At 54.5% G+C, this 16,247-nt stretch overlaps 1 protein-coding gene across 1 annotated transcript; it reads right to left on the reverse strand.

The window, feature by feature from the left end:
* Positions 1-420: 420 nt before the first annotated feature.
* On the reverse strand, positions 421-12,627 carry Pear1 (platelet endothelial aggregation receptor 1). Its single transcript, XM_041655684.1, has 24 exons — positions 12,511-12,627; positions 11,869-11,937; positions 10,565-10,726; positions 9,905-10,009; positions 9,161-9,261; positions 8,487-8,579; positions 8,116-8,359; positions 7,528-7,648; positions 7,196-7,332; positions 6,896-7,108; positions 6,507-6,681; positions 6,308-6,428; positions 5,394-5,557; positions 5,200-5,302; positions 4,966-5,112; positions 4,706-4,831; positions 3,525-3,653; positions 3,291-3,419; positions 2,953-3,165; positions 2,725-2,813; positions 2,520-2,643; positions 2,309-2,383; positions 1,974-2,219; positions 421-1,621 (listed from the first exon to the last, which is right to left on the reverse strand). Exons 3-24 carry the CDS (start codon positions 10,660-10,662, stop codon positions 1,470-1,472), a joined length of 3,105 nt encoding a protein of 1,034 aa, XP_041511618.1. The 5' UTR covers positions 10,663-10,726; positions 11,869-11,937; positions 12,511-12,627; the 3' UTR covers positions 421-1,469.
* Positions 12,628-16,247: the final 3,620 nt, after the last annotated feature.

A 16,247-nucleotide genomic window follows, 5' to 3' on the forward strand; every position in this document is an offset into this window, starting at 1 on the left:
GTCCTGAGTGGGCGAGCGCCTAACAGTCCCTACTCATGGAGATGTGGGGAGTGGGGCAACACTGAGCATGGAGAACACTCAGAAGGGTGGTTCAGGTCCATTCTCTAGAGAGAGGCCCTAGTGGTAAGGGCCCAAGCTAGCTGCTCAGGCTCTATGCAGGTTACTGGAGGACTGGAGGCTCAGTCTAGTAATGATTTGATCCAGGAGGTCCCATCCTTGCCATTTTGTTATCCTGGGCCTCTTTGAAGTTTTTGCTTCCTCTAGCCTGACATGGAGCCCAGCATTTCAAGCATTGGTGCGACTCCCTGCAGGGAAGTTACTTCTGAAGAGATCTCCAAACTAGGTTCTGAGGGACACTGAGAACACAAGTACTAGTATTTACCACAGCTATCACTGGTACTGTCATTCAGCCACTAAGCTTTTAAAGGAATATTTATTGACTACCATGCGCCAAGGAAAAACAGTAGTGAGCATAAACAGTACTCCTGCCACTAGGGGGAGGCAGAGGCTAATCTAGTAATGTGGCCATCACATCTGAGTGCAGACTGAGCCCCGCCCCCACCTCCTGTAACTGTGACACACACCTTTAAACACAGCAGGTAAGAGGCACAGGCAGAAAGACCTCTGAGTTCAAGGCCAACCTAATCTACATAGTGAGTTCCAGGACAGCCAGGATTACACAGTGAGACAATGTTTCAAAAACAAAACAAGCCCAAGCCCTGCCTGGCACCATTCTCGCCTTTTACAGGTGCATGAAGAAGCATCCGTAGCTATGAAGAGAGAAGAGGGGTGGGGCCGGCACTCTGTGGGACATATGAAAGACAAGAGTCAACAGATAACACAGGACCTAGGCTGAACTCAGATGTGCCAGTCCCTGGGGGAGGAAGAAGGATACCAGGTAGCCTTTACTCCAGAAAAGAGAGAAAGCAGACAAAAAGAGGTAGGCTGCAGGGCCATTGAGGCACAGGAAGTTTGTATGTAGCCCAAGAAGTACCAGGAAGATAAACACCACAGGCAGGGCGCAATCCTCTGAGCAAAACATGGAGGATTACCAAGTAAAGGGTGAGCAGGTAGTGAGGGTCTGCTGTTGGAGCCAGTCTGGCTACCCGGGAAGCACAGAAGGCAGAACTGTGCCTGGCACCGTCTGAAGCCAACCAGATGCAGACACAGTCCCACCTGGTATATATACAGAAAAGGTACCCAACACATATTTTTAAAATCAGTCTGAAATCAGACGATATACAACAACATTCAGCCCACCAATGATGTCCACAGAGCCTTGGGGATTCAAGGAACTGTGGGAAGGGAAAAGGGAGTTAGACGGTTTGTCAACTTGTATCTTCCTTGGTGGAAGCTGAAGGCCGACATTAGTCTCTCTGCTCACTTCATCAAATGTGCTTGTTCGTGACCTGCCGGCCCAGTCCCTCTCCTGGCAGGGTATACAGGCATTGCTCCATGCAGTGCTGACTTCAGCGGTCCTGGCGCCGAGGTGGAGGTGATGGAGGATGCCGTACCGGAGGCAAGTCATAGTGTCCAGGGATGTGGCTGTTCTTGGGTGAGTCATAGTGGCCAGGAGGCATGCCTGGAGGAAGAGGGGGCATGGAGTCCACAGACTCTTCATCTGAAGAAAGAGAGGAAAGGATGAGTTAACTCCTCGAGGCGTTCCCTGGCTCTCCCTACCCTGTCCACCTCAAAGGATACCGACCACAACTCGGTCTCACTTTTCTGGATGCTAATTCTACCTCTCTGGTGCTAAACAAGCACCATCTCTAATACTCAACCTTCAGGTGAGATACAGACTCCAAGAAGCAGGGCAACTCTCCGAATGTCATGCCTGGTTTGAGGTCAAGCCACCCAAAGGCCTTGCTCTTGCCGTATCATGCCACTATCTTCTTCTCTCCCTTCCCCTTCTCCCTTCCTGCTTCCCATGTTCCAGTGCCCTGTATCCCCTGCTGGGGGCAGAGAGGGCTCACTATGGCTCAAGAGGCTGGGCTGCTCATAGGTGCCACTGTCTCTCTGTGGCTGCTGTTGCCGCTGCTGGCGGTCCCGGAGATGAAGGGGCTGCCTGGGAGGAGACGCTGATGGGGGGCCTTTCATTTCCACATAGCTGCTTTCTCGAGGTTCCCCAGGCAGGCCAGGCAGATCTCTGATGGTAGCATAGGGATTCTCACTGCTCAGGGACATAATGCTTGCCCTCAGTCTCTCTTCCGAGGTGGGACCTAAGGATCAAGGAAGGAAATCAGGCTTCTTAGAGGCACCGGCTCCTTGACCCAGCTTCCCTTCCCTTCCTTGTCTCTGTGCTCCATACCTTTAGGACAAAATAGTCCTGGGCCATTCCTGTGGCTATAGCTACAGCTATAGCTTCGGTCCAGGTGGCCGGAGCCTGAGGAAAATCAAACAAAAGTCAGACCTCTGGTCCCCTTCCAGGCATCTTCCGGATCTAGGCTCTTCCACCAAGATGACCCAGCATGTGAGGCTGCACACATCCACCTCCTCAGCCTCTGTCTCCAAGCACCTACCTCTGTCATGGGGCTCTCGTCCGTGCTTCCAGGCAGCGGGCAGTGTAGCATGGTTATCACGTCCATGGGTTCTGCCTGCTCGCTCAGATGCCTGGGAGCTGGCAAAGAGCTGACTGCCTGGAACCTGATGAGGGACAATGCCTCAGGGAGAGAACAGGGTTGAGGCTTTCACCCACACCCAGAGCACACCCTCCAAGGCACTGACCTTGTTAGGGGGTGGAGGGTTAGGAGAACACTGGGACAGTGTGTGGTAGCTAGGGTTGGAGTAGTAGTGACTGTAGCTCGGAGAGACATCTGCAGGACAAACATCAGGCCAGGACAGCAGCAGTGTGACCCCCCTGACTCCCTCCATCCTCCCCCCCCACAAATCCCATGGGGAACAGGCAGCAGCACCCCACTGCTTATCATTCACTTAAGCACAACCCTAGCTCACCTGGCATGACATAATCTGAGCCATCCAGCCTCCCAGAGCTGTAAGCCACTGCCAAGTGCTCATGTTCCTTTCCCTTCTGCCAATGGCGGTAGCCGATGAACAGGGCTACCAGGGCCACCACAAGGGTCCCCAGTACGGCAATGCCAATCACTGCACCCAGTGAGTTATGGGTCACAGGAGAGGTGGGCATTATGGTGGAGAACTCCTGGCTTCCTGTGAGAAAAAGTGGGCACTGAGACGGGCACCTCAGTTCTACTAGTGAACGTGGGTGCATTTGAAGGAAGAAAGAAACGGTATGAGGACCCTGGGTTATAGAACTTTGGAGTCCAAGAACTTACCAATCCTGCAGGGTGCACCACTGTGTCCTGGGGGACAGACACAGGCCCCAGTCTCTGGGTGGCACCTCTCTCCAGGGCCACACTGGCATAGCTGGGAGCAGTTGACACCAAATACTCCTGAAGGGCATCCTGGAGAGAACCAAGGGGGCAAGCAGGGGTCACAGAGCCGGCAAACTGCAGCCTCCTCTTGGAGAGGGCTATGGTACGCTCAGGGAGTTAGCTCTCTGTTGGTACCTTCCAGGCAGTAGGGTCCAGTCCAGCCTGCAGTGCAGGCACAGCTCCCATCCTGGGGGTGGCAGGTTCCACCATGATGACACTGACAGGGTTGGGAGCATTTGAGTCCCCAGAGGCCTGGGGGACATGCTGCAGGAGACAAGGGCTGTCAGGCAGGGCCAAGCCATCCCCTCTGCATGCTCAGGCCTCAGTATCTCTGAAGTCTTGAGCTTGGCCTTTTCTTGGTCCTAAGGCTCTGAAGGGCATCTCCACACCAGTGGCTGGAATGCTCATCTCCAGCCATCTTGGCCCACTATCCACTCCCTAACAGCCATTTCAGAACAATGTCCCCAGGGCTAGGAGCCAGAGCTTCTCAGCAGCCCCTGGAGGGCTCAGCACCTAGGTTTGGTTTTTGTTTTCAAACATCTGCCTCCTGCCAGGGTATTGGAATTACAGCCTAATACATTATCTGTGTGTGATCCTAGCAAATCATCTAATAGTAGACACTGCTGAACTCTAGGCATAAAACACAACAACAATCCAAATACTTCACCAAGAGCACTTCAGGCCCTGGCAGAAGTACAGTCAGCCATCTCTGGGCAGCAGCTCCCTCTAAAACATGCTTCTCTGCCCAGACCACTCATCTCTTTATCATCATATGGTTATGTGGAAGATGACACAGTCAACACAGTGTGAGAAAAAGATAAAACAGCCACGGCTGCTGGGGGAAGGAGACCCATGTTCCAGTCACCAGCCCCACGCAGGCAAACAAACTAGACTCAACGGATTATAGAAAAGGAATGAACATTTGTGTAGGAGAAAGATATATTAGGGGGCATGATGGGGAGTAGGATTTCATCAAGACTCATAGCATATATGTATGAAATTTTCAAAGAATAAATTAATAGCTTATATATTAATATTTTTAAAGGAAGAGAAAATAAGAATATGTCCAAGAGGGGACTTTATGAGATTTGCTGTTTCCAGGTTCTAGAGAGGCAGAAAACTTTCCCTCTGACTTGTTCACTGCTGCATCCTCCACCCAAACCAGTTCCCAGTAGGAAAGTGATGGCAGGATTTCTCCTATTGTACAGATAACCAAGGTGAGTGGGAGGCCTTCTGCCCAGAGCCAGGAGACTGAGGTTCCACGCTCAGCTACCCAGTCAGCAGGCTCTCCCGCTCACACACAAGCCCCTACGTACACTCAGAGCAGTCAGAGCCTGTCCAGCCTGCCAGGCAGTAGCAGGTCCCGTCCGAAGGGTGGCAGGAAGAGTGGTTGTTGCACTTGCAGGGTACACAGCGTTTGCCATAGCGACCAGGCTGGCAGGCTGGGGAAAGGGGTGCCTGGTGACTTGGGGGCCTTGAGCACGGTCTCCCTCCCACCTTCCCCTGGATTAACTGTCCTGGAGACAGGAGTTAGCAACAGAAGCCAAGGGGTGGGGTGGGGTACAGGGAGCCTCACGCCTCTGGCAGGAGGGGCCTCGGAACCCTGGTGCACACACACAGTTGCCATTTTCAGGTACACAAGTACCCCCATTTTTGCAGGTGCAAGTATTGCTGCAGTTGGCCCCCCAAAAGCCCTCTGGGCAAGGCAGGTGGCAGCGTGTGCCTGTAGGAGACAAGTAAGGGTCACCTCCTGTGGAGTACATGCCCAACTCCACAGCAGACCTGAGACCCAGACACCCAGAACACTCACCCATCCAGCCAGCCTGACATCGGCAGTGTCCATGAACAGGGTCACAGCCATCAGAGTGGTCACAGTCACAGACACTGGCACACCCATCACCGAACTGCCCTTTCTTGGAGAGCAAATGGAGGGGAGAGCAGGCCAGTCAGCTGAGGGGTGCTGTGCACTCCCCTCCCCCAGGCAGGTGGGCTGTGATTACCCACCGGGCAGGGAAACTGGCAATGAGCTCCATGCCACCCAGGAGTACAAGTACAAGCTCCAGTCTGGGGACTGCAGACTCCCTCATGGGCACACTGACAACTGGTATTGCAGCTGAAGCCCCAGGTGCCAGGAGGACAGGGAACAGAGCAGTTACCACGCTGCCAACCTAGAGGAGACAAGAAGGAATACACTGGGCATGGGTCATGCCAGCTTTATGCTGTGAGCTGGGCATGAGAAAACACATGAACACAGTTCAAAGACTCCCACTGATGCAGCTCAGCCATCAACAGTGTCTTCTCTCCCACCTGGGCCTCCTGTCTCCCCTACAGAACAGAGGCTGGTAACAAACCCAAGCTCAAAGTAGACCCCACCAGGCCATCTTGGGGTAACAGGGAGAAATGGGGGCTGAAGACTTGATACTTGGCTAAGTCTGATACCACTGGATTTGAATCCAGCCTAAGGGTTGCCAACGTGCCACAGTGCTAGCCTTTGGAAGGCCTCGCTGGCTCAGTCAGGGTCTTTTCTATAGAATGGAGGGTGAGGTGCTTGGCACAGAGCTATCTTTTGGTCTGCACCTTTAAAGGAAAGTATGACCTTTGTAGGAAAAAAAAAAAGCAAAATGACTAGGGCATTTTGGCTGTGATTCCAGCACTCCATAGGCTGAGACAGGATGGGTGCTTGGACTTTGAGTCTATCCTGGGCTATATATTGTCTCAAAAAAAAAAAAAAAAGATAGGAAAGGGAGAAGGGGAGGACAGGACAGGGAGAATGAGAAGGGACAAAGAAAGAAAGTGTTCTAGCAGGAACTATCCTGAATCCATTCCCACAAGCCCACTTCCAATAAGTTTTGCCCTGGTAGTGCTTTCTTCACACCCCACTTCCACCCCCGCCGTTCCCAAAGACCCTAGTCCATTACCTTCCTTGCAAATGCACGTGCCATCGATGGGAGAGCAGGCGATGGCATTTTCGCAGGAGCAGTGGGAAGAGCAGTTGATCCCATAAGTGTCTGGTGGACATAGGTTAGCGCAGTGAGGTCCCTGAAAGCAGAGGGCCACGTGAGTGGAGGTCGAGCCCCACCCCGCCCCTCCTTTCCCCTTGGTGGGGCACAGCCTCACCGTGTAGCCGGGTGCGCACCGGCAGAGGCCGCTGTCTGCAAGGCAGACGCCACCGTGCAGACAAAGACAGTGCTCCTGGCAGCCGGGCCCGTGCGTGTCCTGTGGGCAGCTCTCGTTGCAGTGTAGGCCCGCCCAGCCTGGCTGGCAAGCGCACTCGCCATGCATAGGGTGGCAGCTGTGGGCGTAGGAGGGAACACAAGCATCTGAGCCGTTTACAGAGGTCCTTTCCTCTGCAGAGTCCGATCAGGGAGCAAAGAGGCTCCGCGGGATCCAGGCCGCTCCTGCTCCCTCCCCAAACCCCTCCCCGATCCTTCTGTGACTTCGATGCCACCCTTCCCTATACCCTGGTGCTGTTTCTAAAACGAGAACCAGTCTCCATCAGAGCCCACCTCAGACTGTGTTCTGGGTCGCAAGTGCAGGGTTCCTGGCAGCTGAGACCATAGAGGCCATCTGGACAGAGGCGCTCAGTGCAGCGGTCGCCTGTGAAGCCATGTTCACACAGACAAGCGCCATTGGCAGGAAAGCAGCGGGCACCAGGAGCGCAGTCGCAGGTCTCAGCACAGTCTTGCCCGAAGCGGCCCACGGGGCACTCTTCATGGCACCTAGGTGCCGGGTTAAGTACGGCTGTATAAACTGGGCTCCTCCACCTCCTCCTTGTCCACCCCAGTTCCCTGGAGCCACATGCTCACCGATCTCCAATATAGCCAGGAGCACAGTGGCACTGCCCAGTAAACCGGTCACAGAGGCCACCGTTGTGGCAGCGACATTCATGAGTACAGTTGGGTCCATGGAAACCCTCCGGGCAGGGTAGGGAACAGATGTTACCCTGTGAGTGAAAACTCATTAATCCCCTTCTCATGGCCACAGGCTGGTAGAAACCCTCATGTGCTCAGAGCCCTCAAACCTCTCCAGGGTCCTGAGAGTCCATCTCAAAAAATCCTGGCTCATAGCCCTGTCTAGAGCCACCCTCGTTATTCTCTTGGGAATCCCAACTCCAAGCACACAGTTCCACCCTTCATACCATCCAGCCCGGTGGACAGCTGCAGTAGCCTTGGGCGACCTGGAAAACACCTCCATTTTGGCAAGGACTGGTTCTGGGGCAGAAGAAGCCAGCAGTGCCCTGTGAACAGGGCACATTACAGCTGTGGAACAGGGGTGAGGTCAGAGTGTCATCAGGAAGAACCTTCAGCTGGCCCTCTTTTCTCCCCAAGGCTGGCTACCTGCACAGGAGGAATCTCTGGGGCAGGTAAATGCCAAGGACACCCTGATATCAGCAGACTGGGAGAGCAGGAAGTGTAGCGCCAAGCAGGCTCCTACACCCCTTCACCCCAGCTCAGGTGGTCCCCTCTTGGCAACTGCTCCGACTATAGTTTTTCTACTCTGCCGAGCTCAACACCCCAACCCTGTCTGCATGTAGCCTTGCAAGCAGGTGTGCCCCGGTCCTCCTCAACAGCCTCACCTGACGACATCCCCCTCCCCCTTACACTTGCTCGTACTGTGATTATGGCAGCTGCTTAGCTGGGACCCAGAAGAGCAGGTCTGAGATCTTAGTCTCTCAACTCCACCATTTCCTCACATATGGTCCTGTGTCTATGATCTCATCACACACCTGGGTCCTGTTCTCCCTGGGGGGCAGAAGCAGGCTCCATTCTGGGCATCACAGGAAGCCCCATGGCAATGGCAACCGAACTGGCAGGCAGGACCATAGTGGCCAGGAGGGCAAGGCTGAAGGCAGTTGGGGGGCTGTAGGCCAGAGGGGCAGAAGCATGCCCCACTCTTGGGATCACAGGAACTACTGTTGCCACAGTGGCAGTGCTTGTCACACCGTGGTCCCCACACCCCTGGGGCACACTCTGTGGAACAGAGAACGGAAGGGAGTTACCAGGCACTTAGCTCCTCTCCTCCACCACGTCTCCAGAAAAGGCAGGTAGCAGCAATGGACTCGGATAAAAAGCCATCTCTGGGTCACCAACGACTTACCACTGGAACAGTCGTCACCCCGCCAGCCTGGTGCACACTGGCACCTGTTAGGAGCCACACAACGACCATGGACACACTCCTGGGCACAGAGTGCTGGCCAGAAATGGGATGAGTGAGAAGAATACCTCCATCCCACCCTCCCACCTTTGATCTAGGAAGCAAGAGGCTCCCATGTGAGGGGCCTGCAGGTCCTCAAGCATCAGCTCTGTCTGAGATGAAGACCTGGGGAGCAACCCCAGGGGTCATAGGCTCCCTGAGTCCTTCCTGTATACATGTTTAAACATCTTGTTGGGAAATGGTGAATTCTCAAGTGGTAGTTGGTTGGAGATGTGGTCAGAAAGGGTAGGGGCTGAGGTGAGAGCTAAGTCAGGCTGGGAAACTGGCCTGCAGGGACTAGCGACAGAGCTGGTGACAGGGTCAGAAGGTGGCAGGGGCCCATCTGAGGACAGACTCACAAGATGCTAGGGAACAAGAGACCATGGCAAAGTCTCCCCAGTCTCCACTTCCAGCCCCTCTTCTATGCCTGCCACAACTCCAGCAACAGCTACTGGCCAACGGGAAACCTAAAGGAGCAGACAGTAGCAACCCACCCACCATACCCCTTCCTAGGGCAGGGAAAAAGCCAAACAGATGGGACCCAGTCCATTCCTACCCTGACCCAACTCAAGACTCACGAACACAGGCTCCACTGCTCTCATAGTAACCCCCACAGCACTGCAGGCGTGGGCGCGAGTCCGTCTTCACCACCTGACGGTACACAGTCCGATACACAATCCTGCAGTGGCCCAGAAGGTGGTGGCCATCAGTGCTCTTAGCTGAGACCCTGGCTGCCCCACCTCTGCCCCCCACCCCCATCGCACCTCAGTGAGGCACCAGAGGGGTCAGAAGGTGACCTCTCTGCCCCACATCAGCCTCAGCTTCATGGGCCATAGGGGTACCCACCACGGACAGAGTGTCCTCTAAGCACCAAAGGTTCTGAGAGGGGCCAGACCTCAACCAGCTAGTGACTTTTTTTTAAGTGATTCAAATTTAATGTGAGTTTTCGTGCAAAGAGTGACCTAAGTGTTGGTTTGATGGCATATGCCATGGTACAGCCGGAAGTCAATGTTTCCTTTCAGAACGTGGTCTGAATTCATATTAGAATTTCAACAAAGCACCATCTGCTACTGAGACGCAGTGGTGTTGTTTGTGGTTGACTGGTTGGTTAGTTGGTAGTTGGGTTGGTTGGTTGGTTAGTTGGTCAGTCAGTTCATTGGTTTTATAGATACAAAGGTTTACTCCAACTGTCTCAGATGTTTGCAGATCATTTCTGGGCCAATACCACTTTCCATCAGTGAACACTTTAAATCCCTGTGGCCCTCTCATGTTCCTTCAGGGACAGCAGCAGCTAGTGACTCTTCTAAGGACAAAGCACTCACGTGGGCTGAGGACAGGTGTGGAGGTCCTCCCAGGGCCTGTCACAGGACTCCGCAGGCAGCAGGCTGAAGGGGCGTAAGTGGGACTCCTTCGTGGTAGTGGTGAAGCTGTGGGGTGAGAACAGTTCAGAGCCTGAGCGCAGGGTCCAGCTGAGAGCCAAGGCCAGGCTTCCCGTGGAGAGAACCCGAACACCCCAGTATCTGGGCTTCCTTACCCTACGCTCCACCCAGCTTGTCTAGAGGCTCCTTCTAAAACTGGAACGTGCTGGGGTTCCTCCCACCCTAGGTAACCATTTCTCATCCTGAGGGCCACAGGCATCTCCACACACTCTCTCACAAACGCACGCACCTGCCAGTGTGGGAAGACTGAACTTGATTGTTCAACCTTGACCCAGCTGGCAGCAATGAATCGAAACACTTTCGGCTAACTTCTGCCCTGGGCCCTGTTTTCCAGTCCTGTCCCTACCTTCTCCCACTCAGCTCTTCTGCTTGGTCTACACTAAATGACTCCCTCCCACAGGGATCCAGAGACAAGGACAGGTCAAAATCCAGGTCAGAGATAGGACAGAGACGGAGATAAGGGCAGAGCTGGGGAGACCAGAAACAGACTCCTCGGAGGAGTCACTTGTCCGGGACAAGCATAATGCTTGGGGCCCTTCTCACCTTTCCCAAAAGGTACAGACATTGGGATCATTGGAGTTGAGCGGTAGGGTCAGACCCAGGCCGAAGGCCAGGAGGAGGAGCCGCAGAAGTGGCCGCATTGCAGAGGCCTGCAGTAGGGCACACAGCAACTGAACAGTGCAGCCAGCAGCCCAGAGGATGCACCTGTAAAAATGCAAACAGTAGACATGCTGAAGAGACCAGCCCACTGCCTCCTCAGTCCTCTGGTCCACATGGCAGGACTCCAGCTCCCCCAGAACCCCAGAAAAGTCTCCTAAGCACACTTGCGTGGTTCCAGTTTGCTAGCACACCAACTCCAGCCCTAGTTATTCCTGGAACTCCGTACCACCTTGCTTTTTTGTCTGCTCCCTGACAACTCCACACCCCACCACCCCACCCCTGAACACACACACACACAGGTTGGCCAAATGTTCATCTCTTTTAGAGCCTCCTGGTACCGTTCACTACACGTCAACTTCTAGTGTCACTTGACCACCCCCTAGCCTAGCAAATAAATACTAAGGACCCTGAAAGGTGGCCACAGTGTGAGACTGGGACCCAAGAAGGGGGTTCTAAGGGAAGCCAACTTAGGCTCAGTCCAAGAGAACTTTCGAATAGCCGGGACGGTTCCCTATCTGATGCCAGTTTCCATCACTGTGTGTGGGCAGATGGGAGTCCAAGTCACTGGATGAAGAACTGTCAGCAGGCTCTTGCCATGGGCAATGACAATAGGGCCTCAGCTGGGTGACCACACAGCCACTGGTATTCTCTGACAGCTCAAGGAGCCTAGGCCCCACCCCAAGAGTGGGAAGAGTCAGGACCCCATGGGATGAGTCCTCCTCTGACTGCCTAGGCTCAGGAAAAGCTGACAGGCCCCCCTCTGTGTCTGCATTTCTGAAGCTCGCCCAGGCTCCCTGCTCTACTCTCCAGAGATACCCACATCTGCTTGTCATTACTTCCCTGAGAAGAGAGGTCACCGGCCCCTTGCGCCCCTGAGTATCTCTGGAATGCTTGCTGCAGCCCCACCCCTGGCCCCCCACCCACATATTCTGGCTGATCATGATTCTCTCTGCTCAGCCAGGGCACCTACTTTCCTAACTGAACCCCAACTTCCTGCAGTGGCCCATGCCCAGCTTTAACCCCCTAACAGTTGGATTTTCCCTTCATCCTCTTCACTCCATGTTATGCCACCCAGAAAGAACTCCCAGCTCCTTCCATGGGTCAGAGACACTACACCTCACACCTCCCCGGGGCCCAGCCGAACCCCTAGTCTTCTCAGCCACTGCTCAGTTGACCAGGTAACTCACCAGTGATGCCAGTATGGGCCTGGGAAGCCAGAAGACGTCCCGGGGATCCCAGTGCTCAGGATCTAGACCCTTGAGAGAGGAAACCCAGTTGCTGGCTGGAAGTGTGGCTCCACCCCATGCTACCTACTATCCTGTCAGGTGTGGCAGGGCCCCATTTAGCTTGCTTGGCTACTGGGCTGGCATTGTGGCCTTGGGGAGATGGGTCAAGGGAACAGTGCCCAGCCCTGTGCCGAGGGAGCCACACCATAGTCAGAGGCACCGCTGCTACCCACGACCTGATCCAGTGAAAACCACCAAACATGTTCCCACCCTACAAAGTCGGTTCCTTCTCCCACGGCACCCAAACCACCTCCTCCGGCCTTGCCCGACTCAGTGCCCACCAACAGGGCTGCTTCAAACTGATCCAAGCTACTTTCCCCACTCCCCCAAGAGTGTTCCTCAGCCAGGGCTCTCCACATCTCTGTCCCTACTCTGAGTTTGTTCCACACTTGTGTAGTCAGAATGCAGGCTCACCTGTGAGATCACCCATGGGCCTGTCTATTCCTAGCTTGGTTTGGTGGGTGGAGCCCATAGCAGGAAGACTGACTTAAGGTGAAAGTAGTTTGGCTGCATAAAATACTTCCCAGTGTCACCTGCCCTTACCTCCAGGCCAGAAATATCAGGTGCTGTCCCATCTCCCTGTTCAGTTCAGTTGGGGGCTCAGGACAGCCCTGCACAGAACAGGGGTGCAGGATTATGGGAGATGCCGAACTGCAGTTCTGCTGGGATGCTAGTTGGCTGGAGATGGCCTATACCTTCCCTCCTCCCAAAGGCCTTCAGGGTGGGGCCGCACTGCGGAGGAAGCTTCAGCTGCTCTGTCTAGGGCTAGAAGCCAGGTGGGGTTAGCAGAGACCAGTGGGTGGACAATAGGAAAGGGAGATGGGGGAGAGGGATCTGAGCAGAAAGCAGAAGGATTTTACCTGACCATTCCCAGCCTGAGAAATGCTCAAAGCCTCTGAAGCTGGTTTCCGGCGGGGCGGGGAAGGGGTGTTAGGGATGACTGGTGCACCTGATGCCTGTCCCTCTGAGCCTCCAGCTCCTCTCGAGTCCCAGCAGAACCCAGACTCTATGAGTATACACCTATCAAGGGACTTAGTCCTACATTCCTGGGTCCTTGCCCCAGGAGACCCCTCTTGGGCCCCCTCTGCTCAACTTTTATCTCCCACCAAGTCTCTGTTTTCACAAAGGGCTTTTCCTCACAGCCAGGCAAAATGTGAGCCTGTATTGTTCTGAGATGGGTCAGGCGGAGAGAGTGACTTCCATCATGGAAAGTGCTGCTGGCCAGGCGGTGGTGGCGCACGCCTTTAATCCCAGCACTGGGGAGGCAGAGGCAGGTGGATCTCTGTGAGTTCGAGACCAGCCTGGTCTACAGAGCTAGTTCCAGGACAGGCTCCAAAGCCACAGAGAAACCCTGTATCCAAAAACCAAAAAAAGAAAGTGCTGCTATCCAGTTCACAGAGGAGGAAGCAGACTCAGTAAACATAGGAACCTGCCCAAGACCCACAGTCAGGGGTGGCAGAAAAGGGATCCAGACTCCAGCAGCAGCAGCAGAGGCCTCCCAACAGTTCTGTTTCGGGATGGAAATAAGAAGCCCAGGGGCTCGATATCTTTACAGCTTTAGTTATGGAGTGCGGAGCTGGCCAGGGACCGGAGCCGCCAAAGGAAGGGAGGGAAGGCTGCCACCAGAACCAGATCAGAGGCGTGGGAACTGCACGCCCGCCAGCCCGAAGGCAGTCAAAACGAACAACTTTTCTCTCCCACCTCCACATGCAAATTGCTGGGCTCTCGGCCAGGCCCAGCTCCATTTCCTGCCTATAAGGCTGCAAGCTACATTCCTGCCTCTCAGCCTCCAAGTCCCACTGGGCCCTGGCCTGTTCCCTCTCCAAGAGCCCCTCTACCCTCACTGTACCCCAGCCTCTAGGAGGAGGAAGTGAATCTAGGGCCTCTGGGAGCTGGTAACCAGAAAACAGCAAATGGGAATGACGGAAGGAAGACGCAGGAATTGGCCCTTTTACCCCAGCTCCGGGGAAGGGTAACGTACTCTGCCACAGGGTTACTGTAAATTTTAAATGGTGACACTCTTGGGGCCAATCTGTAACACCCATGTCAGTTGTGCCCGACATCCTCAGGACCCGTGCATTCATCCAGGAGAAACTGGAGTTGGTTTTGTTTTGGTTTTCGTCCTTTTCTTTTTTTTTTTTCTGAAGAAGCCCATGATGATCCGGGAATAAACAAGGTTGAAAATGCTGACAGGGAGAAAGAGAGTGGAGGGGGAGGGCCGGAATCTGATCCCCAGAATGTCGGGCTGTCTGCCAGGTGCATCTTCAAGCTAAAGTCAGTACCAGGGCAGGATCCCTGAATTCCTGCCCCCTCTCAGCAGCAGTGCCAAACCCGACTCCCTAATCTCCCCCATTTTGCAGTCCGAGTGTCTAGTCCTGACCCTGTCACAAGCTGTGTGACTTTGGTTATAGCACTTGAGACCCCTGAGCCTCCATCCATATCAGCCTCCCTAATCACCAGGACTGTTTAAACCTGGCCTGGTTTTTACACCCCTTTTCATCAGCACTTTTCCCTTCCATTGCTTGCCTGGTCAGAGTCTTCTGCATGTCAAGGCTGTCATGTACAATTGAGTCCACACAATGTCTTCTGCCCCCCAAAAGGGACAGATGCATGGCACCCACACTATCATGCAGCTTAGCTAGATGTTGAGATGGGCACTTGAGTCCCCCTTTCTCTGTGCCCTTTCCTGAGCTGCCTTTGCCACTGAGACACACGGATGTAGTGAGACCCCAGCCCACACCTCCACATTCTCCCCCAAAAGCGCTGGCTCTGCCAGCGGCACCTGCCCAGCAGCGCCTCACACAAGTCTGCACAAGCACAAGCACAGAGCCCCTCCCAACCCAGCCAAGCCAAGCTCCAGCACACCAGGCATGTGGGCATGTCTGCCGGATGGAGGAACAGGAAACCTGAGCAAGGCCGACTGGAGGCTGGGGCAACAGGAGCGGGCAGGGGTGAGAGGCTGGCCTGCTGCTGGCTCAGGAAACGGCAGCCAGAGAGGCTACTCTAGGCCTTGTTTACTCATCAGGAAATAGAGAACCAGCAGGGATTCTGACTCATGACCTAAGGCTGTCCCACCGCAGCCCTGGCTACCACCTGGGCTACCTCTTCACTGAGGAGAAAGTAGGGAGGGTCCCCTAAAATGAGTGGCCCAAGGGCTGTCTGGCCACTAGACTGGAATGAGAGCAGCTTCCCCACTGGCTGCCTTCCTTGCTGCCACCCAGAGATTATCTTCAGAAATTATAATTCTGGCAGGACTAGGCAGCTTTTTCTTATAATTCCAACACTCAGGAGGTTGAGGTAGGAAGATAATTTATTCTGAGCTACATATAGAGTGAGTTGGTATCAATTAATAATAATGATAATAAATAAAACCACATAGTACAGCTCTGCTCTGCCACTGTCCCCCCCACCCCCGCCTCCTGTGTGTCTCCATCGCAGGAAGGCCAGCTATACCACACATCTAGTCTTGTGACAGCCACTGAAGTTAACAGCCCCACATGCCTCTCAGCAGGCAACCATCTCTGCTCAAGCCTCCTCCAAATGTCCAGTTGCCCCCTGGCTTCAAGAGCAGAGCAGCCTCCGCTAAGAAGTTCCCAGTACTCAAGCCTCACCTTCCCTCCCTGTCCTGCAGACTTAATGGCCATGGTTCCCATGGCCCAAAGGAGCTCTGGTTATTTTTCCTGAGTCTGCTTGTGCCACCTGGCTCCAAGTGGGATGATCCCCCTGGCACACGGGGATGACCTAGCCAAAGTCAGTACCTGTGTCCCTCCTCTAAGAGCAAGCAGAGCTAACCCAGACTCTAGGGGCTGTCAGCAGAACACTGCAGTCGAGGATAGGGCTGAGGGGCTCTGTGGCAAACACATCTCCCCACCGCTTTCTCAGTCTTCCACCCTGGACAGCACCAACATCCATTGGCATGGACCCATGTTTCCTCCCAGCTCAGCCCAGGGCCACAGTGGGCTCTCACTGGTCTGGGCTTGCCTGGTGGTGCTGGAAGCAGAACCGTGGTCCTTGAGCTAGACAAGCGCTGCACCACTGAGCTACCCTGCCTGCTCATCACACTTATCCACGGCTGTCTGCCACAGTGCCAGCCAGCACCCATAGCAGGCGGACATGGAACGGAGCACAGGCCCCCCTCAGCTCCCACCCAGCCCCCCAGATACAGTGCCATGAGGACGGCTGCACACCTGCCACACCCAGGGTTGGCCTCCAAGCTCCCAGGTGATGAGAGCACAGAAATGCAGGGCGCTGAGTTGCCTTGAATGTAGATGGACTAGATG

This window comes from Microtus oregoni, unplaced genomic scaffold, assembly GCF_018167655.1.
Source record: "Microtus oregoni isolate MIOR12 unplaced genomic scaffold, Mior012 000007F_ref0000211, whole genome shotgun sequence".
Taxonomy (NCBI): Eukaryota; Metazoa; Chordata; class Mammalia; order Rodentia; family Cricetidae; genus Microtus; species Microtus oregoni.

Coding starts and splice junctions, on each gene's coding strand:
- Pear1 (XM_041655684.1), bottom strand. CDS start 10,662: ATGCGGCCACTTCTGCGGCTCCTCCTCCTGGCCTTCGGCCTGGGTCTG. Junction 9,262..9,904: donor CACACCTGTCCTCAGCCCAC/GTGAGTGCTTTG, acceptor GGGCCACTGCAG/GATTGTGTATCGGACTGTGT. Junction 4,832..4,965: donor AGGCCCCTCCTGCCAGAGGC/GTGAGGCTCCCT, acceptor CCCTTTCCCCAG/CCTGCCAGCCTGGTCGCTAT.